Source organism: Ochotona princeps, chromosome 6, assembly GCF_030435755.1.
Source record: "Ochotona princeps isolate mOchPri1 chromosome 6, mOchPri1.hap1, whole genome shotgun sequence".
NCBI classification, from domain to species: Eukaryota; Metazoa; Chordata; class Mammalia; order Lagomorpha; family Ochotonidae; genus Ochotona; species Ochotona princeps.
The window spans coordinates 78,607,897-78,634,648 of record NC_080837.1 but is presented as its reverse complement, the minus strand read 5'-3'; the positions used below and the strand labels follow the sequence as shown (position 1 = coordinate 78,634,648).

Here is a 26,752-nt window from a genome sequence, read left to right as displayed (position 1 = left end):
ACGAAAATGTTCAGGACAAAAGGTATGCCATGTGGGCTTGCTGCCCAGTCTGACATTCATAAATGGAGATATTCCATTTTAGTGGCAAAGACAATTTCTATGTAAATTAACTCATCTGTCTCAATTCAGTTTAGGAAATTGGTTGAATTTGGTTAAACGCTCTTAAGGGGAATCTAGCCGACACAGCTACTAATTTGATTGAATTTTTCTGCTTTTCAATAGATTGAATTGGGATTTTTACAGTTTTGTTACAATGTTGAGATTTTTCAGGGGCACAGAGCCCTCAGGCTTACAGATGATTTCTCTCAAGTGTCTCCTGTCAATGTCTATCAGACTCACAGCAGACAGTATTAATAAATCATCATAGTTTCCATGGCAGACACGTTCATCAATCATGCCTCTTTCCACAAAGCAGGTTGAGAAGCTGGTCATCCATCTCAATTCACAGCTCTGTGCAATACTGACCGGCTGCTTCAAGCTGACAATGGGGCTGCAATGAATTATTCCTCCATTGAGTGGGCTTTGGGAAACTCACCCCTGCAGGATCTGGAACCTAAGAGTCAACGTTAGTCAAGGGTTTAAAGAAGCAGCCAACAGAGAGAAGGAGCATAGGGAATCCAAAGGTAGACTTCTGGGTTCAACTCTGAACTTTACTGCATTCATGGTGCGGCCTTGGGTAAGCTGTTTAAGCTCCATATGTCCTAGTCCTCAGTTCTAGAAAATGGATATAATGATATTGACTTAATATTGACTTAATGGAGATTTAATAAAGAGTGTGGAAGCAGTTTTCAAAAAGTTCACAGAAGATGTACATCATGAAAAAATATATGCAATTTCAATTTTTGTACCATAATTTATCTCTCAGCTCACATTTTCTAAGTTTTAAATTTAGTTTTTATTTCTGATATAACATGTTAAATATAATAGTTAATGCCCCACTAAATAAAGAGTTCAACAAATAAAGAGCAAAAAGATCACAGATGAGCAGGAAAATAGGCAAGGGCTATAAATAACCACATAAAAAAGATGCTGGACCTTTGTCATATAAACTATATACCTAAATAGTCACAAAATCATTACAAAGTAGTACATAGTTCTAGCAACCAGCACTGTAGTGTCACAGGTGAGGCTGTTGTCTGTGATGCTAGCATCCTACATGGGTACTGCGTGGTGTCCTGGAAGTTCCACTTCTGATCCAGCTCCCTGACAACGGCCCGGGAAAAGCGGTGGAAGGTGGTCATGTACCAGGGCCCCTGGCACCCACGTTGGCAGGCCTCTTGGCCACCTGAGGCATGAATCAGGGGACAGAAGACCGCTCTGTGTTTCTGTAACTCACACTCTCAAAATAAATAAGTAAGATAAAAACTATAGTAACATATATTTCTCTAAGAGTTTCTTGAGATAACCTCATAGTATGTAATACTTGGGGAGCACTTAGAACAGGGTTTGCCATATAGAAACCCCTAAATTGCTTTTCTTTTTTTGCCAAAATAGGTCCAAAATTGTGGGGAAAAGGAGTGCAGTTATGTGTTTATGAATATACTTATGAATGAATGAATGAATGAATGAATAAATAAATAAGTAGAGCACCCTCACACAGCAAGGTAGAGCTGCTTTTACATTCAGGGAGTAAAACCTACGGGAGTTGTCCTGTTGAGTGCCTGGTACTGCAACAGAAAGGATTTCTCTCTAGTGATGCACTCCCCAACAGCGGCTGGCCTCGGTTACAACCCCAAGTCACACACAACAGGAACCCAGTCCTGGAAGAGTCTTAGACAAAGTCACAGATATCTATCAGATTGAAGCTATCGACTGTTAGCTGGAGATTGCAAACAATTTGTCTGACATGTTTAAACGTAATAAAGGAATGAAATAAAACGTGACCACAGGTAAGTAGCAAATTTCAAAAACAAAAATAGAATTTAAGAGTGAAAGCTGTAGTGATCAAAGTTCAAAATGCTTACACTTGGGAGTCAGAGAGAAAGGCAGGGCTAGAGGATTCTCAGCTGCTGGTTCACTGCCCAGATGTCTGCAAAGGTGGAGGCTGAGCTGGGGCCTACGTGGGGAGCTGGGAATTCAATCTATGCCTCCCACATGTATGGAAGGAACTGGATTACTACAGACATTAGAGCTGGCTCCCAGGGTGTGCACTAGTAGGAAGCAGGAGTAAGGAACTGGAGCCAGAAATCAAACCCAGATGCTCCAATATTGGACCTGGGCATCTTAAAATGACAATAACTTGCAAATCAGGAGAAGATGGGGTGAACAAAATCAAATTTGACTAAGGTCCCTGTACTCTTAGGATGTAGCTTAAGATGTTGATTAGTTTGAGGTGCAATTAATATGAATAAAATGTTTTAGGGTAACCTTTCAATAATAAAAAGAGCGTACACTTTTAACATGATCAGAGGAAAAGTCAAACTATTAAAACATTTAAGGGCCCGGCACAACGGCTCAATTGGCTAATTCTCCTTCAAGTACCGGGATCCCATGTGAGTTCTGGTTTGTGTCCCAGCTGCTCCACTTCCCATCTGGCTCCCTGCTTGTGGCCTGGGAAAGCAGTCAAGGATGGCCCAAATCCTTGGGACCCTGCACTCACATGGGAGACCTGGAAGAAGTTGCTGGCTCCTGTCTTCGTACTGGCTTATCTCTGGCCACTGTGGCCAGTTGGGGAGTGAACCAGTAGATGGAAGATCTTTCTGTTTCTCCTCTCTGCAAATCTGCCTTTCCAATTAAAAAAAAAAAAAAAACAAGGGAGGGGATGAAAAAAGATGAGGCTCACCTGTCTCCACTCCACCCATTGCTCCATTGTAAAAATTTTAAAGTTAGATTTGCAAGATAAGAAAAAAATTGTCACAAACAACAAGGACAAATAGTTAGTAGCTGCACTAAAAACAAACGCACTCCAGGGCCGGTGCCATGTACAGTAGGGTAAGCCTCTATCTGTGGTACAGGCATCATGTATGGGTACTTGTTCGTACCCAGCTGCCTTACTTCTGCTCTAGTTGCTCTTTGTGGCCTGGGAAAGCAGCTGAAGATGGCTTAAGTCCTTATGCCCCTGTACCTATATGGAGAACCAGTAAGCTTTTGGCTTCAGACCCGCTCAGCTCCAACTGTTGAGGCCATTTGGGTGAGTGAACCAGCAAATGGAAGATCTTTCTGCCTTTTAAGGTAAAAACAAAATAAATCTTTAAAATAAATAAAACAATAAATGCATCCATTAAAAGACTAAGGTAATGAAACTGACTCTAAGAGTAACTACATGCAATTTATAAGAGGCAGGTGTAAAATATGCATATGCAGATGGAAAAATGGTGAAGGTATGGAGGCTGGCACACAGTGTACCAGGTAGATATTACCTTGAAGACAGCTAGCATACCTGCATCAATATCAGCTAAGTGGAAAGACAAACAAAGCTCTACTAGAGTCCAGTAAGCACTCTGTACAATGTCCAGCAGCTCAGTCCACGAAGCACATGCAAGTTTAGCTGTTGCAACTAATAGCCTAGCTTTACGTTTAGTTATGATTAAAAACCATAACAATCAGAGGATATAGGCAGCTCTCTAATCATTAGAAATTTTAATGCATTTCCTTCAGTAATAGAGAAAATAAAAATAAATAAACGAATGTTTGGATTTAAAATCATCGTACATGAACAAATGGACATACACAGAACAATGGAGTTAAAGCTGAATACTAGATCTTCTTTTTAAGCACACATCAAGCATTAGCATTTCAATCCTATTCTGGACCAAAAGTCAAAGGTCTCAACAGGTTTCAAATTGTGGACCATGCTCTCTGATCCCAATGTAATTAAGCCAAAACTCAATAATAAAACTGTAACTAGAAGCACTACTAATAATCCATGAGTCAAATGTGAATCAAAATGAAAATTAATAATTATAGAGCTACAAATAAAACTACATTTGAAACTTTGTGAGATATAACTCAAATAGAAATGAGAGGAAAATTTGTAACCTTAATTGCTTTTAATATGGTAAAAGCAAGGTTCAGAATTAATGAATGAAGCAATGATGTTTGGAAGTCAGAAAAGGAATGGTGAATAATTCCAAAGTGGGAGGAAAAGGACTCAGTACATTTTGGCCAGGCAGAGACGTGTGTATGGGAGATTGGGGAGGGAGACAGAGAATAAATTTGTAATAGAGACCTTACATGCCATGCAAAACCCAGGAAGAGCTATCAAACACAAAGTTAAATAATGGTATTTTTTAGGGCAGCAGAAAAAGAATTCGGGGCCATACAGCCTGTATCCCAAACAAAACTAAAGTTAGACCATCCTGGGATGGCAAAACAATTCTAAATGTCACTCTGCCTGATAACATAGTTTCAACATTATTCAAGGTACCAGTCCTGTATAACCTAACTAACTTCTTAACATCCTTGCCCAATTAGCATCCACACTGCTCCAATGATTTTTGGCTACAATGCTTCACATTGTCCCTTCTTCTTCTTCTTCTTCTTCTTCTTCTTCTTCTTCTTCTTTTAAAAAAAAAACATCATTTGTGGAAGACAAAAACTCAGCAAACTAGAAATAGAAGGTAACTGCCTGAATCCAAAATAGAGTATTTCCAAATATCCTATAACTCGCACCATATATCATGATAAAGTTGTGAATGTCTCCCTCTGAGATCAGAAACCACTCAAGGATGTCTGCTGTTACTTCTTCAATTAAAGTTTCCACTGGACAAGTCTGCAACTGGCAGAGAAACTAGGCAAATCTGCCAGGATTGGAAAAAAAGCAAAAACACTCTCATTCTTTCTACTTAACAGACTGTGAACCTAGAGGCTGAAAAAGCTTTAAACTATTAGGATTTATAAATGAATTTAGCAAGTTTCTAAAACGTTAGACCAATCAATAAAAATAAATTGAATTTCTCTGAGTTGTAGTTGGCACTTTAAAAATATATTGTTGGGTCTGGCGCCATGGCCTAGTGGCTAAAATCCTTGCCTTGAACACACTGGGATCCCATATGGGTGCCGGTTCTAATCCTGGCAGCTTCACTTTCCCTCCAGCTCCCTGTTTGTGGCCTGGGAAAGCAGTCGAGGATGGCCCAAAGTCTTGGGACCCTGCACTCACGTGGGAGACCCGGAAGAAGCTCCTGGCTTTGGATTGGCTCAGCTCCATCCATTGCAGCCATTTGGGGAGTGAATTGTTGGATGGGAGATATTTCTCTCTTCAAGTCTGGGAACACACAGTAGCTACCACGTACACGTGGGGAGCTGCTCCAGGGCGGCCAGTGCGCCATTTGGCGCCAGGCTCCGCCTGCTGGCCGCCCGGCCAGAGAGTTTTTGACTTTTGGTTCATTGACCTGCCGCCTGGGAGGCTCCCTCCTGAACCCACAGTGCTTGGGGCGTGAAGCACTGTGCTTGCTAGTAACCTGATCTCTGAACACCTCAAAGTCTCTTTGGGGATCCCGTCAATCAAAATGGAGGAAACAGAATGCTGGCAATGAGGGAATCCCAAATGAACTTGAGGCTTGCAGCTACGCTTGCAATGGGGGAATCTCAACTGAACTTGAGCTGTGGTTATGCAACAAGGTGGAGGAATCCACCATGGTGGGAGGGTTTGGGGAGGGGTGGGGAGAACCCAAGTATCTATGTAACTGTGTCACATAATACAATGTAATTAATGAAGTTAAATAATAAATAATTAAAAAAAAAGATATTTCTCTCTGTCTCTCCTCTCTGTATATATCTGGCTTTGCAATAAAAATAAACAATTTTTAAAAAAAGATCTATAGTTTACAATATCAAAAATATCTTAAAAGCATTCAGATAAATCTGAAGAATTGTATTCAAGTCCTTTCCTTTGACAGCCACAAAATATTTCTAAGAGGAATTAAGGAACATATTATGTCCCTGGACTGGATGACTTAACATTGTCAAGATTAAGTATCTTCCAACTGATCCAAAGATACATCTATGTGGAATTAACTTCTATAAATCCCATGCAGGTTAATTTATATGGAAGTACAAAAGCTGATAACAGTGATGACAAATGTTAAGGAGCCAAATCCAGAGGATTACACAGTATGACAAAGCCTGCTCATGCTCATGTTGTGCCAAGGACAGGTAATTAATTGGCAGAGTGCTGAAGCCGACCACCGTCATGCGGTCATCTGCTTTATCTCAAAGGTTATCTTGCCGATAATAAAGAAGAGAGTTTTTTTCTTTTTTCTTTTTCTTTTTTTTAGAAAAGGGAGTTTTAATAAATGGTATCAGATCAGGTCGATAAAATGTGAGAAGATAGACTTTCAGCACCTACAAACAGGAACATCCTGTCCAGGTAGACTGTAGAGTTAAACAGGAATGGCAGAAAAATATCACTAGGAATTTGGGATAGGCAGAGATCTTGAACTCAAACAGAAGCTCTCAATGTAGAGGGAAAAATGGAAAACTGAATGTTTTAGTTAAGATATTCTCTTCAGAAGGTGAAAAGGCAACCAGCAGAGGGAATGATGGTGTCAGCACTTCTGACAAGACCCACATTAAGAAAGTGTAAGACCCAGATACAGGAAGGAAAAAAGAATGTGGAAACAGTGGTCTTACCCACTTTCCTGTAGCCTCTGACCCTTTGCACTCTAATCAGCTATGTAAAGTTCATCAAAATAAAATAATAAAAAAAACCCTAAAAAAACAGAATGTGAAAGAAATTAAATTCCCACAAATCAATCAAATTGACTAACATCAGTATGGGCTAAGAACCAGTAAAGGCACCCAATGAGAGGTCATTCAAGTGGCAGGGACATGAAAAATATGTTTTGTTAGTCATCAGAAAACACAAATTAACCACCATGTGAACATTACTGCGCTTTCATCACAATGCCGAGCATACAAGAACAAAGCAAAACTAAAAAATGGAGCAACCGGAACTGTCGAGAGCGGAAGAGAAAACTGGTACCAAGTTGAATTTTTCTAAAATTCAAATCTAATGATCAGGTAATAAATATCACGTGGAAGTCCAGGATCTCCAGAAATGTTCACTGAATGTGTTCACACTGAAAACACATGCAAGAATGCCCACACAGCAACACTGATCAAAAATTGGAAATAGCTCAGATGTTGTAGACTAGCTGGGTCCCCTGACTGCACAGGATCCGTGTACTGATAAGAGGCAGCACTCCTAGACTCGCACCCCATCCCATGCATGCACTGAGGAACCAGGAACCAAGCAGGCTAACACCTTGGTCTGGGATTTCATGCCCCAGAACCACGTATGGTATTTTGCTATTTTAACTTGAGTTAAGATACCAATGCCTGTCCACAAGATAACAGGTAAATGCTTTGTAGTATATGCATTCTTTGCAATACAATGTAATGAGGACCAACTGTAATCCCACCTAGCTATGTGGACAAATCACATAAGCTTACTGTTAAGAGAAAGAATTAGAATTTATTCATGAAAAACCGCAATAGGCAGAATGCGTATAAGCTGTCAGTAATTAGTCTCCCTGACCTGAGGCCCTGTGACGGAAGCTGTTATTGTGTGCACTGCATGGTCTGTGCACTTTCCCATAAGCATGTTATGTTTCCACGAGTTAGCAGAAAAGAGTGCTGGGTCTAGCTCTGTGACTGTGATGGGGGAGAAGACAGCTAAAGGCTGCTGCTGCCTGAGAAGCACGCAACAGAAAACATACAATGATGAATGTGATGGGAGACAAGACCGATTTTCAAGCATTTTCCCAAATCATTTTTCATAAAATGCAACAGGATAGGTCTTAAACATCTGTGGGGGCATCTTGGGTGCTTACTGAGCCTACAAATACAGGCTAAGTCATAAAGCTGTGAGCATAAATTGCCACTAAAGCATACTTTAATCTCACACTGTTTATTTCTATCTACAATGCTAAACAGAATCAACATTAGACAACAGTAAAACTACAAAGACATACAGGGCAAATCAAGAGTGATCTTGACAACCTCTTAACAGGAGGTCATATGCACAGAGCCGGGGGGGGACCCCAGAGTGGAGCAGGTGGACAGGAGGAGGCTTGTATCCCAACCGTGGAGACTCCCGGATCCTCACCAAGGACTATCAGTATGGGCACCAAGGACTACATCCCAACTGCCAAAGAGACCACGGGGAATTGGAATGCCTTCAGAGGCTGAGAATTCTGAGGTCACCCACTCCTGTTTGGGTCTACCACATGGGATGGAAGAAGCCCAAATCCTTCCTTGCAGGATCCAAGGTCATCGGAACAACAACCAGGAGCCGTGAGCGGTCCGCTGCAACAGAACAGTCAACTTCCTTCGGGACTAGAGAGAGGAGCTTTCTCTTGTCCTTACTTAGTTCCAACTTTGGATCCCCACCCTCTCTTGCAATGACCATCAGGGTCGCTCCAGAGGCGCCTCACCCCAAACAACAACAACAACAACAACAACAAAAATTAGAATAGATAGAGAACAACAAGGAAAGCTTAGAACCAGACAGGAAATGGTCAGTGTGGATTCACATATACCTTATTAGGTAGGACACAAAGATTAGTTACTCCTCACTAAGGTATTGAAGATTTCTCTGCATACCCCTCCTAAAACTGTTTTGCACCTACACTGTTGACATATGTCTTGTTAAAGTTATAAGCCAGTTTAGACTATCCTAAAATCTGCCAAGTTCAGCAAAATTATGCTTCAACACTATAAACTGCTAAATACTAAGCTGAAAATAGATATGAGACAGCTGAATAGTACCATATAGCCATTTTAAGGTGTACAGAAGCCAGTTGTATATAAACTAAAATTGAAAATGTCAATGAAGCAGTCACAGGATGTGGTTAAGAACTTGCATTTTTTAATATATTGGTTACTCAATACCATGTCAAATAATTCCATAATGTTGTAAATTGTTGTTGATGTTATGTTGTGGCTTCTAATTGATCAGGATGATATTCTGCCAGCTCTGCCTTCAGACCAGAGATGGTCTCCCCAAGAAATGGTTGAATTTACCTGGACAATAAGATGCTGGACTCTATGCTTTGTATGTTTGCAATGAAAGAATATTGACTGAATTTGAACTGTAATACTGCAACAAGGTGGAGGAATCCACCATGGGTGGGGTACAGGGAGGGGTTGGGGGAATCCCAGAGCCTATGAAACTGTGTCACATAATGCAATGTAATTAATAATCAAAAAAGAGAGAGAGAAAAAAATGTATTCATTTATTTGAAATGCAAAGTTACTGAGAGAGCAGGAGAGACAGAGTGATCTTTCACCAGCTAGCTCATGACTCAGATGGCTGCAACAGCTGGAGCTGGGCCAGGCTGAAACTGGGAGCCTGGGAAGCCATCCAGGTCTTCTACATGGGTGGCAAGGGCCCATGCACTTGGGCTAGCCTTTATGGCTTTCCTAGGTGTATTAGCAGAGAGCTGGACAGAAGTGGAGCCCCTGGAACCACAGCCATCTTCAGTTTAATTTAATCTTTCATTGTACATCTTTTAGTGGAGCACAATTTTCATACTGCAAATCACAACACTGCGTTTGTGCGGGCAGACTCGTAGGAGGTTCTATGATGTACACCTCCTACGTGATACAGCTACTTCAGCCTCTTCCCTTGGGTGTGGTTAGACCTTCTGCTCTGATAGAATGTCTTTCCTATTGTTAGGTTACTATCCAGGACAAGGCACTTTGTCTGGTAGTGGACTGATTAAAGCTGCCTTCCAGAATCAAGACTTTTTCTTATCTGAAAGCATCTCCAGGGCTGCAAATTAGGAGGGACCACCTGCAAAGGCAACTCAGCCATGAGAAGTAAGTGCCAGCAATTTCCAGCGTCATGAGAACCCCAAATAGTCTAACGCTATTCAGATGCCCCCCACTAACCTCAGAATGGGCTATTCAGGACAAAGGCCTTTGTCACACAAGGAGTGAGATGGGAAAGTTTCCAGGAGGTTCCTATTCCTGCTGTGGCAGAGTGCCCATTTGTGTCTCCTCTGTAATCACTTAAGCACAAGGAAAAGACCTGGAGGCTTGGCATTATATCTCTCAGGTCCAAGGTGGCTTAGAGGGGAGATCACAGGTGGACACTGTGCAGGAAGGCTGCTGGTGTCAGGCGTAAGGAACTCTTAGTCATTTAGGTGGACTCTGCTGAGCCACAGGCCTCTTTGACTCATATGTGATGATGGGAGGAACACATTTCATCTTGTAACAGATGGGCACAGCAGTTTCAGATGTCATTTTGCTCATTGCTTACTAAGACACTTGGATTAAGGCAAGCAAAACGTGACAGTTCTCTAAGATGAGGACATTCTGGCCTTAAACATGGCCAAGTGCTTCCCTCCACTGTCTCTGTATGCCTCCACCCTCTAGCCCCTCTCCAGGTATTGCTGTGTCTGTGTGTGTTTCCATGAGCTCCTTTTACAACACACTGATGCTTTGCTCTGGGTTTGTCCCCTTTAATGTCCTTGGAGCTCCTTGTGGGCTGGGACCTTGTGCTCCTCACCTTGGTCCAAATGATAATGTCTGGCACATGGTAGATGCTTCATATGTGCTCACTGCATGAATGTGCCCTTGCAGTAGGCCTGAGAAGATGGCCAATTGCACTGGTCAGAATAAATACACCTTATAGCAATAACACAAAATATAAATGAAAAAGAAGTAAACATCACTCTATGGAGATAAAATATAAAGATTAATGCAGGTGTCACTTGTTCTGTGTTAGTGATCAGATGACCACAGCCAACCTGCTTTAGGGCCCTGAACTATGCTTCTCTGGTGCGAGGTTTGCTAAGGACCATGCTGCGGGTACAACGGTGCTGGGCAACTGGCAAAAAGTAGGGATTCTGGCTCTGTAACGCTGCCTCTCAATGACACTAAGCATGGGACTTTTGGAGTGGGGAATTTAGACCTTATATGGGCAATAAAGAGTGGGGTCCTCAGGCAGCTTGGTCTCCTGTACAGACAGCAGTGGCAGAGGCCCAAGGAATGCCTGGGGGCCAAGAGCTGCTCCCACTCTGTCCAGATGGAGTTGGGCATTTGAGGAGGCCTGCGTCACAGCAGCTGGGGGTATCCACAGAATCTGAACCCATTTTGGGGCCTGAAAGACAACCTAGCCCAAGATTCTGCCTGATGTGGAGAAAAGGGTTTGCAGAATTATAAGGGGGTCAGGTTTGCATTCTCTCAGCTCAGACATTCACCTGAGGAATGAACACAGGTTGGCTGCTGCACCTGTGCTGTGGCTCAGGGTGAGGATCATGGAACCTGCTGACTCCTAGGATGCCTGGGATGTGACCTCTCCCTGAGGAGCAGCACAGTGGCTTCCCCCAAGGCCTGCCCGGGACAGAGTCAGAGGCCAGAGCTTCCTCACTGCTGCCTGGGACCAGGGGCCTTGGGTCTGCCTGGATTCCGCCTCAGATTTCTCTGCCTGAACATGGACTGTTTTTAAAAGGTTTCTCCCAAGGCCAGATGTAAAACCTGGAATATAAAACATGAATGGTAGATGTTGACAGGTCCTACAATAGTTTCTCTGTGTTCCCAGAGCATGCCCATCTCTGGACTGTACAAATTCTATCACATAGGGTTGGCCCATACTTCTCCCATACTGGTGCTCACCCAAGTCTGTGATAAAGCTTAATTTGTAAATTAAACAAGTAGGACAGTAATGATCATAACCAATAATAAAATAGAGCGACAATCGCCATTCACTATAATCAGTTATTTAAAACTTGTGAATTGCAATCCCTGTCCATGTCATTTAACTTCATCAAGGACTCATATGAATCAGGGGCCCACTGCTGTTAGCTCTCATCAGTGCCACACTTGACAAGGGTTTGAGCTGCTGTTGCATTCGACACAAAGTAAGTGCAATGTCCTTCTTTCTCAACCCACACTAATTTCTCTATGAATAGCACTTTTCATTTAAAATATCTTGTGTGAATCCCAGGACAGTATCTTTGAAGCAACCAGCCCCCACCATGCGTGTGCATGGTTTGGATCATGGCTAATCCATGGGGGACTGCTCTGTGTGGCTCAGTCCATGGCATAGAGGTGAGCCAGGTGGCTGTGGGTGACAGTGGCTGACTTGCTTCTGAGAGCTAGGCTTGCATCTGGGGTAATGACATGAGATCCAGCAGGGCAACAGCGGACACAGATCCTGCTCTACAATGAAGCACACTGGGCCCAGCATGGTAGCCTAGTGGTTAAAGTCCTTGCCTTGCCTTGCACACCGGGATCCAATATGGTCAGCGGTTCGTGTGTTGACGGCCTGCTTCCTAGCCAACTCTCTGCTTATGGCCTGCGAAAGTAGTAGAGGATGGCCCAAAGCCTTGGGATCCTGTATCCACATTGGAGACCTGGAGGAGGCTCCTGTCTTTGGATTGGCTCAGCACCGGCTATTGTGGCCACTTGGGGAGTGAATTAATGGACGAAGATCTTCCTATCTGTCTCCCCTCTTCTCTATGTATCTGACTTTCCAATACAAACAAATAAATCTTTAAAAAAAAATAAAGCTCACAGGCCCGGCGGCGTGGCCTAGCGGCTAAAGCCTTGAAAGCCCCGGGATCCCATATGGGCGCCGGTTCTAATCCCGGCAGCTCCACTTCCCATCCAGCTCCCTGCTTGTGGCCTGGGAAAGCAGTCGAGGACGGCCCGAGGCTTTGGGACCCTGTACCCGCGTGGGAGACCTGGAAGAGGTTCCTGGTTCCTGGCATCGGATCGGCGCGCACCGACCCGTTGCGGCTCACTTGGGGAGTGAAACATCGGATGGAAGATCTTCCTCTCTGTCTTTCCTCCTCTCTGTATATTCGGCTTTCCAATAATAATAAATCTTAAAAAAAAAATAAAGCTCACTACTGGCAGGGTGGCTCCTCTGAGTCATTGTGGTTGACCATAGGCTGCCCCACACAGATCAGGCCAACTAACTACTGTCCCTTCCTTTAATCACATGCCACTGTGTCTTCCTTCTTGCAACAGGTGGATAAGCAAAGTCCTCAAAGCAATGGCATGGAACAAGTGTGAGTACCCAGATGCTCAGTTCTGGCCAGCATGCCTGACTCATCCACTTTCTGCATGCTTCCCACCTGCTCAAAGAACAAGTGCTTTATGCTTCTGCATGCATGGGCACCCCAAGGGTGGACTGCATGGGCCCCACCAGGGAGCTCTCTGCTCCCTGCTAGCAAAAGCACCCAGATGGTGAAGTGGGATGTGCTCACAGGGTTTATTTCTCTGGCATCTTCCCCCTTTCCAAAGCCACTCACTCTCTGTCGGGATCAAGGATCTGTCCTTGCAAGTACGAGGTCCAGGCATGGTGTCCTTCAACCCTCCCATTCCTTAGCAGATGCCCCTTTGCAGAACTCCCTCACCTCACTAATTTTGGCCATTTTCTTTCTTCCCAGAACCCTGACTCACCAATCAGGGTCAGACAAATCATCAGAGCCTTCTCTTTTGCCATGGAACAGAGGCTCCACTGTCCAGCAGCTGGGAAGGTGCCCTGCATTCTCACTGGCTGAGAACTGGACTGCATATCTGCTGTCAGCCTACACTGCTGCAAGGCCCTCGCTGGCAGGTACCCAGTGGGCATGAGAAGTAGGCAAAGAGTCATGTGCAGGCGTGTATGAAGAGCCCCTGATTAGAGGATTTTGCAATATATTTAAACACCAATATTTCTGAGTAAAATAGGTACAATCACGTAGTGCTTAGCCACAAGGACACATTCTGAGTATTGCACCATTGGGCAAGTTTGTCATTGTGTCAACATAATAAGGTGCATTTACACAAAGAAAGAAACTGTTAGGACAGGAGGTGATCTGACCTCAGGATTTCACCACTGTATATGCGACCCCCTACTTCTTGAAACATTGGTACGTGCACAAGCCTGCACTGCTTCTCTTGGGAAGGACCACATCTGTTTCAGATATGTATTCTGACCTCCTTATTTCTCCTTTAGGCAGAGGGGAAATAGTTTGCTCCTCAAGACTGGGGCAGGATTTCATGTTTTCTCAGCCTGGAGACCAGAAAGGCTGGGAGGGCAGGGAAACGCCATGCGGTGTTAGGACTCCCAAGGCTGCGGCAGGTGGCCATTGGGTGTCTTCATTTTTGCAGACAGGATAACAGAGGGGCAGGCAGGTTCCACAACTGGCCCATGGCCATAGGAAGGGACAGAGATCTCCCGCTTTCCAGTATAGCCCAGGTCTGCCTGATCTTTTGCTAACAGCTCATGAAGGAGTTGGAAAGGGAAGATGACAAACAGGAGCCTGTGAGCAGCAGCAACTCACCTGCCTGCTCCAAAGCTACCATGGTTGCCTGCTCGATCAAGTCGCGTTCGATGAAGCTCCGGAAGTCCTCGCTGTAAACACTCAGGTCTGGCAGCTGGAACGTGTAGATTGGCATCTCCAGGGGGAACTGCTCACTGTTGCATTCACTTGCTACGTGGGACCGGGCCAAGGAGACGATGGCTGAACTGGCGTGGGAAATTCCCCGGGAAAGCCGCTTTTCTGTATGGAAGAAAAGAAGACAGCCACAGGAACTGAGTGGGCATGGGTGTGGCTCTGTGGGACATGCAGTGAACATCACACACATTGCATGAGCATACTAGACACACAGCACACATACGGCTAGATGCAAGAACACGCATAACACATGGCTGTCAGGCATATGCCATGCATGCATGTACATCAGATGTAAACTCACACAAGTGTAGGTGCATGTATACAATATACACAATAACACACATGTATATGTATATTCACTAGGCAAATACATGTTAAATGTTAATTTACACACATACATGTAAGTACACTATGTAATATATACTTACATACATGCATATACACATACACATATAAACAAACACAATAGACAATGGTCTACCCACATGGACACACACGTTTATGCCACATTATACACTACACATCTGTGCACACTACATGCATATCTGTACACCAAAGGAATGGTACACAATACATGCAAATATCCATTGTACACAGGTGTACATAGGTGTACACACATACCCTGCACATGCAATATCCAACACTCATATTTTCCCTGAACAAACCCTTCCATTTTATAAGCTTTTGCAGTCCTACAGGCATTTCTGTCCTTAGACTAATGTTGTGACCATTGATGTGGGCTGCTTCTTCACTTAGGGTCACAAAACCACTTACAGGTGAGGCTCAACTTCAGTGTACAAATGCACACTAGCATGGTCACAGGGCACTGGGCTTGTTTTAGGTCTTTAAAAATATTTGCTTATTTATTTGAACGTCAGAGTTAGAGAAAGGGAGGAGGAAAGGGGGCGGGGGAAGAGAAGAAGAAGGAGGGGGGAGATGGAAAATAGAAGTAGATCTTTCACTGATACACTCCCTGCATGGCTGCAACAGCCAGGTTGGAGCTAGGCTGAAGCCAGGAGCCAGGAATTCCGTCCTGGTCATCCACATGGGTGTCAGGGAAACAAGCACTTGAACCACCGTCTGCTGTTTTTCCTAGGTGTATTAACAGGACACTATATTGGAAGCATAGTAGCCAGGACTGGAACCAGACCTTTGACACAGGTCACTAATGTAACAGATGGTGGCTTAACCTGCTGCACCACGATGGTGCCATGGCTCAGATTCTAAGACAGGTGGTTCGCAAAAGTTGCTCTGATAAATGCATCACATGTGAACGGCCCCAGGACACAGAGATGAATCTGTTATGCGTGCCTCTTTTCCACCTGGCTGTCACAGCATCCTCAAATGATGGTCTTCTCTCATCTTACTCTTCCTGGTCCTTCCAATAGGAAGGAGAGATCCACAACAACATTCCTCTAAAGGATCGGGGGGCTATCTTGCTAGGGAGTTGATTTCCTACTTAACCACAGTTAGAGCAGCTATTGCCCTCGCTCACCCCAGAACACTTGTGAGGATGTGGAGAAAAGGGTACCCTAATCCACTGTTGGCAGGAATGTAAACTAGTAAAACTACTGTGGAAGATGGTGTAGAGATTCCTGAGATCTGAAAATAGACCTACCATATGACCCAGCCATCCCACTCCTGGGAATTTACCCATATGAAATTAAAACATAATATGAGAGTTATCTGTACCCCCATGTTTATTGTATCTCAATTCACAACATCTTAGATATGGAATTAAGCCAGATGTTCATCAACTATTGACTAGATAAATACATTATGGTGTATATATACACTATAGACTACCACTAACCCATAAAAAAGAATAAAACCCTGTTTTTTTTCCAACAAAATGGATGCAACTGGAAATCAATATGCTTAGTGAAATAAGCTGGTTTCAAAAAGACAAACATCAAATGTTTTCTGTGATATGTGGTAGTTAATATAGAATTCAAAATAATGTAAATGAATGAAATGGATGTCTTGTGAATTGTGGTGTTCTTACTTTTTACTTATTGAATATTATAGTTAACGATGTATTAACCTTGTGATTATAGAGTGGATTAAAATTATGTCTTTGCAAAAAATCTACATTTCTCAGAAAAGAACTGAAAACAAAAACACAGGTGTTTTGTTTCCTCAATGCTGTAAAAACACAAAAAACCAGCTGTCTTTAAAAGCCCCACATTTAATGGCTGATATTGAACAAAATACAAGAAATTATAAACATGACATTAAGAACCACTTTCCCTTGGTGCAACCATGTTGATAACATGAAGATCTTCTTTTTGGCTCTGGAAAGCATGACCAGTGGTGTTTGGATGTGAGGATTGTCTGAACCTCACGGCAAATCCGTGAGTCTGCTCTCTGGGTCATGAGGATGCTCACCTCATTGCAGACTAACCTACTCACAGGTCAGGTACACACTCAGCTGGATGCTCCTTGGGTAGCCAAGCCTGCACCTTCCCCAACACCAGACATTCCCTACATTCCCACTTGCAAAAGCAGTGGTCAGATAGCATCAGTGGAACATTTTATGACAGCTGAAGAAGCAGAGACCTTGATTTTGTACAGAGTTAGTTTTGAATCCAAGGTTATATCTCAGAAGCCTTTTGTATTTGCCACTAAAATGAGAGTTACACACACACACACACACACACACACACACACAAACTCAATGATTCTTCTTTTTGAATAAAAACAAAATATTTTATAGCAATTAACTATGCTTTAAGTTTGTGCCAGAGAAACATGGATTGAAAACCAATCAATGAGCCAAGTGCCCAACCAACCAACCACAGTGGGAGAACATGCAAAATTTGCCCTCTGCTGAGACCACCCACTCTAACCTTGAACCTTTGAGCCAGGAGGGATATTAACAGTGTTTGCTTAATTCTATGTCTTTGATACTCTGGCATCTCCTCACTGGGGAGAGGCTGCCCTTCCCAGGTTTGGCTGGTTCCTGGGGCTATTTACCCTACCTCACCAGCCATTCCCACGGCAGCCACAGTGCAGGCTTGGAGTGGAGCATTCCTTGGTCTCCTGCTGCCTCCAGCTCTACCTGGGGCTTCCCTGTGTGGCTCTGTGCTGTGGTTCCTGCTGCCAGGGAACTCTGAGCCAAAAACCTCTACCTCCACGACAGCCATTGATGTGTCTGTGTGTTTTACCATGATAGATTAGAACAATTCCTAAATTTTAAAATAGGTGCACAGAACTGCCCATGCTTCCTGTCCTTCTCTGTTTGCATGCACAGGGAGATGGCCCTCACTCACCACAGGTACTGGGAGTTCAAGGGGAAATGCATAAGCAAATGAGGAGAGAAGAACCAATCAAGAAAGTTAGCAAAGTTCTTCTGCTAGGGCACCAGGAGGACCAGTCTCACAAGCGTGCCTGAGGTGGACGGTGCAGAACCCAAATCACTACCTAAGATGCCCACATCTAAGGGCTCCTGGCTTCAGTCTAGCCTAGCCCTGGTTGCAGTGAAAATCTGGAGAATGTACAAGTGAATGCAAGCTCTCTCTGTCAGTCCCTGTCTCCGCCTTTCAAATAAAATGAAAAAAAAAAAAAAGCCTGGCAAATTTGTTCAAATATAAATAAATACTAAAATGTGAAATAATGATTACAAAGAGTAATTTGTAGTTATAAATTATGGATGTTGGCATCAACACATTTACCAAAGACTGGATTAGTGTGCTAGATCATAGATCAAACTAATCTATTAGCAAGACATAAAAATAAACTGAGCAAGACGGGGGGGGGGGGTTGCAAAACATTCTAAGAAAATGTCTTGAATAGGGAATTTATATTCCATTAAAACAGAAATTTAAAAATATCCTGTAAACTGTTTCAGGGGGATTCATCAGGTAAAAACTCTTGGTGAAGGTGGTCTTTGAGGAAGCATTCTTTTGGCAAAAGAAAAATGAATACATGTGAACAAGTAAAGAATTCTCTAGAGAACCCACAGCAAGGACAATCACCTCAATAGGATTGCAGACAAGTGGAGGTGGGAAGGGAGAAGACAAGAGCATACTGAGACGCATATATTTTACAGGTCAAAATACAGTTGCACATGTGTTCTCAAAACAATAGAAAAAGGCAGGTTTTAATAGAAGAGAGGTTATTACGACATGAGTGAGAGAAGAATGTATAACTTCCAAACCAGTAGGAAAATGAATTAATCAAAGAAGATAGGACTGAACAACAACAACAAAAAGATATCCGGAAAGAGCCTGGCAAATAAAATAGCCAAGCACCTTAGCATGAATTAGCACCAGGTGGAATTCTAAGATAAGTCTATTTTGATGCAATTATACATTTTTGAAGAATTCATTACAGAGAGAGTGTTCTCACTGACTGCTGCACTGCCCAGTGCCCTCAGTGGCTGGAGCTGGGCCGGGTGTGAAGCAGGGGTGCAGTCGGCAGTGAGCTGGGAACTGGATTGAGCCACTCCAACATGGGATGGCAGCATCTTCATCACCAGGCTACACACGCACTGCAGGTGCAAGAAATTTTTGAAACTCATTTATATGTAGCATCATCAAAAAAAAAAAAAAAAAAACCTCACGAAGAATATGTATTAGGATAAACCTATGGATAGATTTAAACAATATCCGACCTCAAATAAACTTACCTTCAGATTACATTTTCCATGAAGCTCTTTCAAAATTGATTTTATGTATTTATTTGAGAGAATGAAAGATATACAGAGAGCAAGTGCATTCAGCCTCCGGTTCACTCAACAAATGCTCGCAGCAGTCCAGGCTGAACCAGTGATAAATGCAATCCAAGTCTCCCGTGTGGGTGGCTGGGCCCAATTAGCTGAACCATCATTTATTGCTTCTCAGTGTCTGATTTCCAGGAAGCTGGAATTGGGAGGTGGTGTTAGGACTCAAGCCCAGATACTTCCCTATTGGACATGGGCTGCTCAACTGGCATCTCAAAGGGCCACATGTTTCATGAACTTTAGGAAGTCCCCTTATACTTCATGACAAGCAAGGTCAAGTGTGACATGGGTGGACAGAATGGGAATCTCATTCATGACACCATTAGCCCAGTGGGAAAAGGATTCCTTGCTCAATCAAGATGCTCACATAGCCCACTCTTGATCCAGAAGAAGGCAAAGTTAGATCCTGTGCTGTCGTCGTTTATGGCCTATACAACAAATTCTGAAACAAATATATCAAACTATTTCAGGAACTTTGTTTTCCAGGAGGTTTTTAAAATAGGAAAGGAAGTCACCAGGCAGAAGTGAATATTGGTGAAAATATATTACATGGCAAAAATATACTGCAATCAAAGTCATGCAGCAAGTGATACAAAAGGAAGTATATACATAACTATGTGAAACATATATATGTTGTAGCCTTACTTAGGAAAGAACTATAAGTTGATGGGAAAAGTCAAATCTACTGACACAATATTCACAAAGCATGCGAAGAGGCACACTGCAGAGGGGGAAATTCAACTGGCCAGAAAGCGAATGACAAGATGCATGTGAAATGAGATATTTTTTCCACCTTTCAGAATAGGAATACAATAGCAATAACATCTAGAGCTGGCAAGATTGGAGGGAAACACCCCTTTCACATATGGCGAGTAGCAATGTTTTTGGACAGAAGTCTTTTAAAAAAAGATTTATTTTATTTTCATTGGAAAGTCAAATATATATAGAGGAGAAGAAACAGAGGAAGATTTTTCGTCTGCTGATTTATTCCCCAAGTGGCCGCAATGGCTGGGGTTGAGCCAATCTGTAGCCAGGAGCCAGGAGCCTCCTATAAGTCTCCCACGTGTGTGTAGGATTCCAAGGTTTTGGGCCATCCTCGACTGCTTTCCCAGGCCACAAGCAGGGAGCTGTATGGGAAGTAGGGCAGCCGGGATTAGAACTGATGCCCGTATGGGATCCCGGGGCGTTCAAGGCAAGGACTTTAGCCGCTAGGCCACGCCGCCGGGCCCTGTTTCTATGTTTATAAGAAATACAAACTTCAACATCTTTATACTTCCAATCCTATATCCTGGTGATTGTCTCTCTTTGGGTTAGCACTCTCAGAGTGAATTTACTATGCCAACAATGTATGCTTTTAATTTAATAATGTCAAGACTTCTGTCCAGGGCCTGGCATGGTAGTTCAAAGGCTAATGTCCTCACCTTGAATGCTCTGGGATCCCATACGGGCATCAGTTCTAATCCTGGCTGCCCCACTTCCCATCCAGCTCCCTGCTTGTGGCCTGGGAAAGCAGTTGAGGATGGCCCAATGCATTGGGACCCTGCACCCGCGTGGGAGACCCGGAAAGAGGTTCCTGGTTCCTGGCTTTGGATTGGCGCGCACCGGCCCATTGCGGCTCACTTGGGGAGTGAAACATCGGATGGAAGATCTTCCTCTCTGTCTCTCCTCCTCTCTGTATATCTGGCTTTCCAATAATAATAATAAAATCTTTAAAAAAAACATAGAAACAAAGAAACAAACAAAAACCAACACAAAATGCCCAGGAAAAACAGATCAATTTTGAGTTCAGGAGTGGTCTAAGACTTAATGTAGAATGTAGAAAAAAGCATAGCTACTAAGAGGTTATGTTGGTGACCCACGCTTGGGGAAGCATTGCAAAGTATAATGGGCATTTGACTCTGGTGTGCTTGTGTTCTGAACAAGTGTAGCAAGAGGAACAGAAGGAGGCAGAGTGGGATGTTGTCAGCACAGTACTTCAGTGAGATTTTTGGAAGATGTGGAGAAGAAAACCTAAAAATTTCCTTTCATGTCTCCATACTGCTTCCTTTGCTACAGGAAGCACAACAACTTTTTGCAATGAAGTAAAAGAAGATGAAGAGCAGGCATTCAGCTTAGCAGTTAGGATGTGTGTTCCCTGGTTCTGGTTCTGGACCTTTTTCTGCCAGTGCAGCTCCTGGGAGGCGGCAGCAGCCAGATGGCTCCTATGATGGTTCAAGTAGATGGGTCCCCACCCTTCACGTGGGAGCTGTAGATTGCAGCTCCTGGCTTTGGTTCCAACTCAACCCTGACTGTTGTGAACATTTGGGGAGTAAGTCAACAGATGGGTTTGCTCTCTATTTCTCTGTCTCTGGAATAAAAATTTAAAAATAAATACAAATTAAAAGAACTAATAGGAAAGCTGGGACACGTGGACATGATGCAGAGAAGACTTGGAAATTTGCTGCTTGGGAAATACTAGTTTGGTTTGGAAAATCCAGGGCCTTGGGAGGAATGTTGGGTCTCAATATCCCTTAGGTCTTTTTTAAAAAAAATATTTTATTTTGATAATCTTTATATAGTTGATTAGGGCACAAATGGTCAAGAGCTACAGGAAAGTGGGTAAGACCATTGTTTCCACATTATTTTTTTTTCTGTATCTGGGGGAAGGGTGGAGATAGAGAGAAGCCCCATCCAGTCTCTCACCCATCCCAGATTACCGATGTGGGGCATGCTCCGAGGGTCTTGCTCAAGTGGTTTTGATAGTTCAACAGTTCTGAATTGCTGTGAATGTTGCCATTCCAGGTACGATGAAATCTTTCCAGGATCCACTGGCTGACATAATTCTCCTTAGAGTCTCCGTTTGCCCAGATTTTCACTGCCAACACATGGCTGGGGTAGTTGATTGATTTGTTCTGCCCTCTGTCTTCTGTTGTGGTACCAGGTGTCCTCTGAAGGTTCTGATGGACTGCCATATCCTTCATGTGCACCTGGATATGCTGTCCACTGCTCCGTCTGAGCCTCTGAGGCTTAGCTTTGACACATGCACTCCACTCCATTGTCAGAGCATGGAACCGGCACTTCTCTTCATGGTTGGGGTTCTGAGATCAGCAGTTCAGTTGGAGGGATCCCCAAAGAAACTTTGTCTGAGGTGATCCCAGACCTGATTCTTGTGTGTGCATGCCAGTACAGGGTCCGGCACAGTCTGTCACCCCAATCAGCTAATGCATATGCTGGTGGTTGCAATTGCTGGGTCATTTCTGTTTCCAGCCCTGTCTTCCATATGGGTGTTGCAATCCAGCCTGATTCTGCCCAGCACACACTCAGCCTTCACACAAACCAGTGGGAGCTGCAGCCTAGTTGGCGTGACCAGCAATAACCCCCACAAGGCCTACCCCCTGCCCTGGTTCCCACGCTTGCCAGTATGTACAGCAGACTGGTCCAGTCTGTCCCACATCCCATTCAGCTCTCATACATGTCAATGGGCATTGAAGCCTAATTCAAACCAACCAGCCCTACTATCCAGCCCACACACATGCTGGCGGGTGCCTGTCTGTCTAGCCACCCCTGTCCCAGTCCTAGTTTTCATGCTCTCTAGTGGGAATGATAACCCAAGAGGGAGGTGCCCACTATTGCCCTACTGGGCTACACCCACTCCTGGATCATGCACTGTCTAGGTGATTCTGGAGTTTAACTTGACAGAATTAGCCCCCAGTGCCAACATGTGTCAGCTGATGCTGCGGCAAAGCCCAACCAACCCTCAACCACTCTGATTTATGCTTGCACCAGTAGGAACAGTCAGCCCACCTGACTTTTCCCTGATCTGGCTCACATGTGTTGTAGCCCTACCTGGTCTGGTCTGCTCCCATCCCGACTCATCTCTCCAGTGGGAGTGGTTGTCCAGTAGGGGATCCCTCCACATTTCCCTTACCAGTTTTATTCTCTCTTCTCCTGGTTTTCATGTGTGCTGGTTAGGCTCTGCAGCCTAGTCTGGCATGGCCCTCTTGCCTTGGCATTTGCCAGTGGGTGCTATAGCCTGGCCTGGACCGGCCCACCCCCTAATTTCAGCTGATGCTGGTGGGGGTTACAGCTTAGCGCAGCCCAGCAGGCACCCAATCCCACCCATAAAGTGTACTGGTATGTGTTGCTATTGAACCTGGCCTGACCCACATTCTGTTCTGGTGCTCCAATTCGCCAGCAGGGGATGTGAACTGGTTCAGCCTAGTCTGCCCCTGACCTATGCCAAATGTATGCCAGTGGGTATCTTTCTCTTGTCTGGTCTGGGCTGCTGCCTATCATGGTTCTTGCACTCCCCTGCAGGGACTGTGTTCTGACAGAAGAGTTTCCCATGCTCCTCCATCAGAAACTCTCCCAATGCCAGATCTCGCGCATACTGGTGGGTCCATGGGCCAGCCCTACTTAGTCTACCTCCTGTCCTGGCAGGAACAGTGGCTTTTCTTTGCTGGCCTTCAACCTATTCCAGGTCTAGATGTTTCAGCCCAGCCAAGGTTGATCCATACTCAGACATAGCTCACACATGGCTCAGTAGGGGCAGAGACCTAGCCTAGTCTGTCCTACAACAACGCTGGCCCTCCAGAGCACCAGATGGTGCTGGAGTCTATCCTGGTTTGGTGCACCCAGCCCCAGCTCACACTTATGCCAAGGGACACTACAGTCATATCCAGACCAGAATGAATCTCCCACTCTGGCCACCGCACTCACCAGTGGGAACCCCAACCCAGCCAGGGCATTCTCTTAGCTCTCCAACCAGGCCTGTTCCCAGCCATAGATCATGAATATGCCAGTGGTTGCTCTGACCCAGCTTGGCATAGCCCCTCACCTATTTTAGCTTTTGTCGTTCATGTTGTGCCCTAGCATCCTTGGCTCATGCAGACCAGTAGGTATAAGAGCCTAGCTTGGCATGACCTGTGCTCCAGCCTGATTTTTAAAAAATTTTACTTCTTTTTATTATTATCATGATATAGTTCCATAGGCTCTGGGATTTACCTTATCCCCTCCCCAATTCCTTCCCCCTTCGCTGAGTTACCCTATATCATTACTATAGTATAGTTCTTCATTCACAGTCATATGTCCATCATTGTGGGCATGGACAATGGTAGAGAGTCCAGCTTCCTACTGTCAAGATACAGTAAACAGTTTTATTGGGAGTCCATCTTTGTCTGGAAGTAGAGATGCATACTGCATTGTATCCTCACATCAGGATATGATAGTTTCCAGTACACAGTTACCATACATCCCCTTAAATGAAAAATCACAATGCAAAATCAACAACAGCAAGAAAAATGGAAATTAACAGCACCATGAAGTTAAATAACATGCTACCGAATGACTAATGTGTCACTGAAGAAATGAAAAAGAAAATCAAGAACCTTCTTGAAGAAAATGATGCTACTGTATGATCTATGAGTCAGTGAAGAATTTGATCAGAACAAAGTGTTTTGAAGAGATGAAACCAAAAAAAAAAAAAAAAAAAAAAAGAAAGAAAAGAAAACCCATTAGATACAGTTTCCACTGATCTTTGTTGGTGAAATGTGTCTCCTGTAGGAGACAAATAGATGGGTTTTGTTTTTTTAATCCAGTCTACTAATCTATGATGTTTGATTGAAGAGTTTAAGCATTTTACATTCAGGGTTAGTATGAATGTGTGGTAATTTGGTCGTGTCATTTAACAATGGGTTGTTCACGGATTTAGTCTTCTGTTATTTGACTGGGATGTTCTTCACATTTGCCTTTGGTTTTGGTGGGTACTATTCCTCTTCTTTGTCAAGAGAACATCTTTAAGTATCCTTTGTAAGGCAAGTTTGGAAGAGGCCTATTCTTTTAACTTTTTTGACTGTGGAAGAATTTCATTTCATTTTCAAAGAGAAAGAAATGTTTTGCCGGGTACGTTATCCTGGGCTGACAACTTTTTGCTTTTAGAATCTGAAATATGTTGCTCCATTCTCTTCTGGCCTGTAGCTTTTCCTGTGGGAGGTCTCCTCTGAGTTTAATTGGCATTCCTTTATATGTCAGTTGACTTTTTTCATGTGCACATTTAATGATCTTTTGCTTATGTTCGATTGGAGAGAGCTTGCTTATCATGTGTTGCGGTGAAGATCACTTTTGATCAAGCCTGTTGGGAGTTCTGTGCCCCTCCTGGATGTTGTTTCCCAATTCGTTCTCTAGATTAGGGAAATTTTCCTTTATTATTTCATTAAATACATTTCTAAACCCAGCTTCTCTTTCTGCACCTTCTGGTACTCCCGTAACTCTTCTATTTGGCCTTTTAATAGTGTCTTTCAATTCTCGAATACTCTTTTTAGCCTGATCCAGCTCTGCCTCCAGCTTTTGTTTGCTTCCCCCTGGTGACAGGAAATATCTGCCAATTCTGAGATTCTTTCTTCTGCCTCCTTCATTCTTATTTGGAGACTCTCCACTGGACTTCTAATTTGCTCTACTGTGTTCTTCATTTGTGATATATCAGCTTTCATTTGACTCATTTCCAGTGTGACATATTCCTTAAATTCCTTGAATGCCTGCTTTGTGTGCTTCTTGTTGCTGCTAAGAAGTTTTATAACAAGTGTTATAAAATTCTGTATCCCCCATTTTCTCGATGTCTTTCTCAGTGAACTCTGAAGTTGGCCAATGATTTTGCTCCTTTGCAGGGGAGTCTTTGATGAGATTCATTATGCCTCTATCTCTTCTTTTGCTCTTGGTCACTGTACTTCTGGTTAGCAGAATCTTCTCCTTGGGGCAGGTTTCTAAGCTGTGTCACCCACAAGTCTACAGTTTGATTTTACTTATTATGGTTGGTACATGGCTCTTTGTTTGAAGTCACTTGTGCCACTCCCTCCAGCGAGTTCCAAGTCTGGGTTCTTATGTTAGATTTCTACCATGATCTCTGTAGCCCCAGCTCCTGGCTTACCACTTTGCACCACCTGTGAGTCCATGCTGAGGCTGCACCATTGGCTGTATAACCTTTCTCCCATTTCCTGTAAGAGCAGGTCCCAGGATTAGGGAGATGCCTGGTGTCCTATATATCTAGGTTGTCGGTGCTGCTGATCTTGCTGGAACCTGTTGCCCACTAGGTATAAGGTCCACATGGACCTATTTTGAGCCATACAATGCCGAAGCTGGTATTTTTTTTCCTGTAGGACCCGTGCAGTGCACAGAGCTCAGCTAGTTTTTGCCAAGCTCAGCACATGGGCAGCTCACTGTTGTCTCTGCAGTTTTAAATTCTTTGCCACACTGTAAGAAATGGTGCCTACTAGAGTTCTTGATCTTCTGGCTGTCAGGTCTGAGCATTACCTGGCCCTTCTTGGGTGGGACCTGTAGGATGCCATGTTTTGCAGTTTGCTGACCCTGAAATGAGTTTACTACCAGCTTAGTGCAAGCACAGTACTGTCCATAGCCCTTGCCTCCTTAAACAAGATGGCACCCAATTTGACTCTAGGACGTGGACTGGGCTGTGAAATCTACCCTGTTCCTACACTGCCCATCTGGGATCTGCTGTTCTGTCGCTGCTCCTGGTGAAATCAAACAGACCAGCAGAACGGGCAGATCTTCATCTGGGTTCACTGCCTCAACTCCTGGTGAAAGTCCCTTCCCACCTTGTTGCTGGGGGAGTTCTGGCTGCTGCAATTCCAATCGCCACTTGCTGAAAGCTGCTGGGGTATCAGTCACTGCAACACCACATTGTTGTTCCTCTGCTTTCCTG

General features: G+C 43.9%; 1 protein-coding gene across 2 annotated transcripts in view; it reads right to left on the bottom strand.

The window, feature by feature from the left end:
- Window positions 1–26,752, bottom strand: part of OTUD7A (OTU deubiquitinase 7A) — a 287,564-nt gene that overhangs the window by 29,710 nt on the left and 231,102 nt on the right. For both annotated transcript variants that reach the window (XM_058666537.1, XM_058666538.1), the window contains exon 7: window positions 14,223–14,441. In XM_058666537.1, coding sequence (XP_058522520.1) covers window positions 14,223–14,441 — 219 coding nt within the window. The remainder of the gene's footprint in view (window positions 1–14,222; window positions 14,442–26,752) is intronic.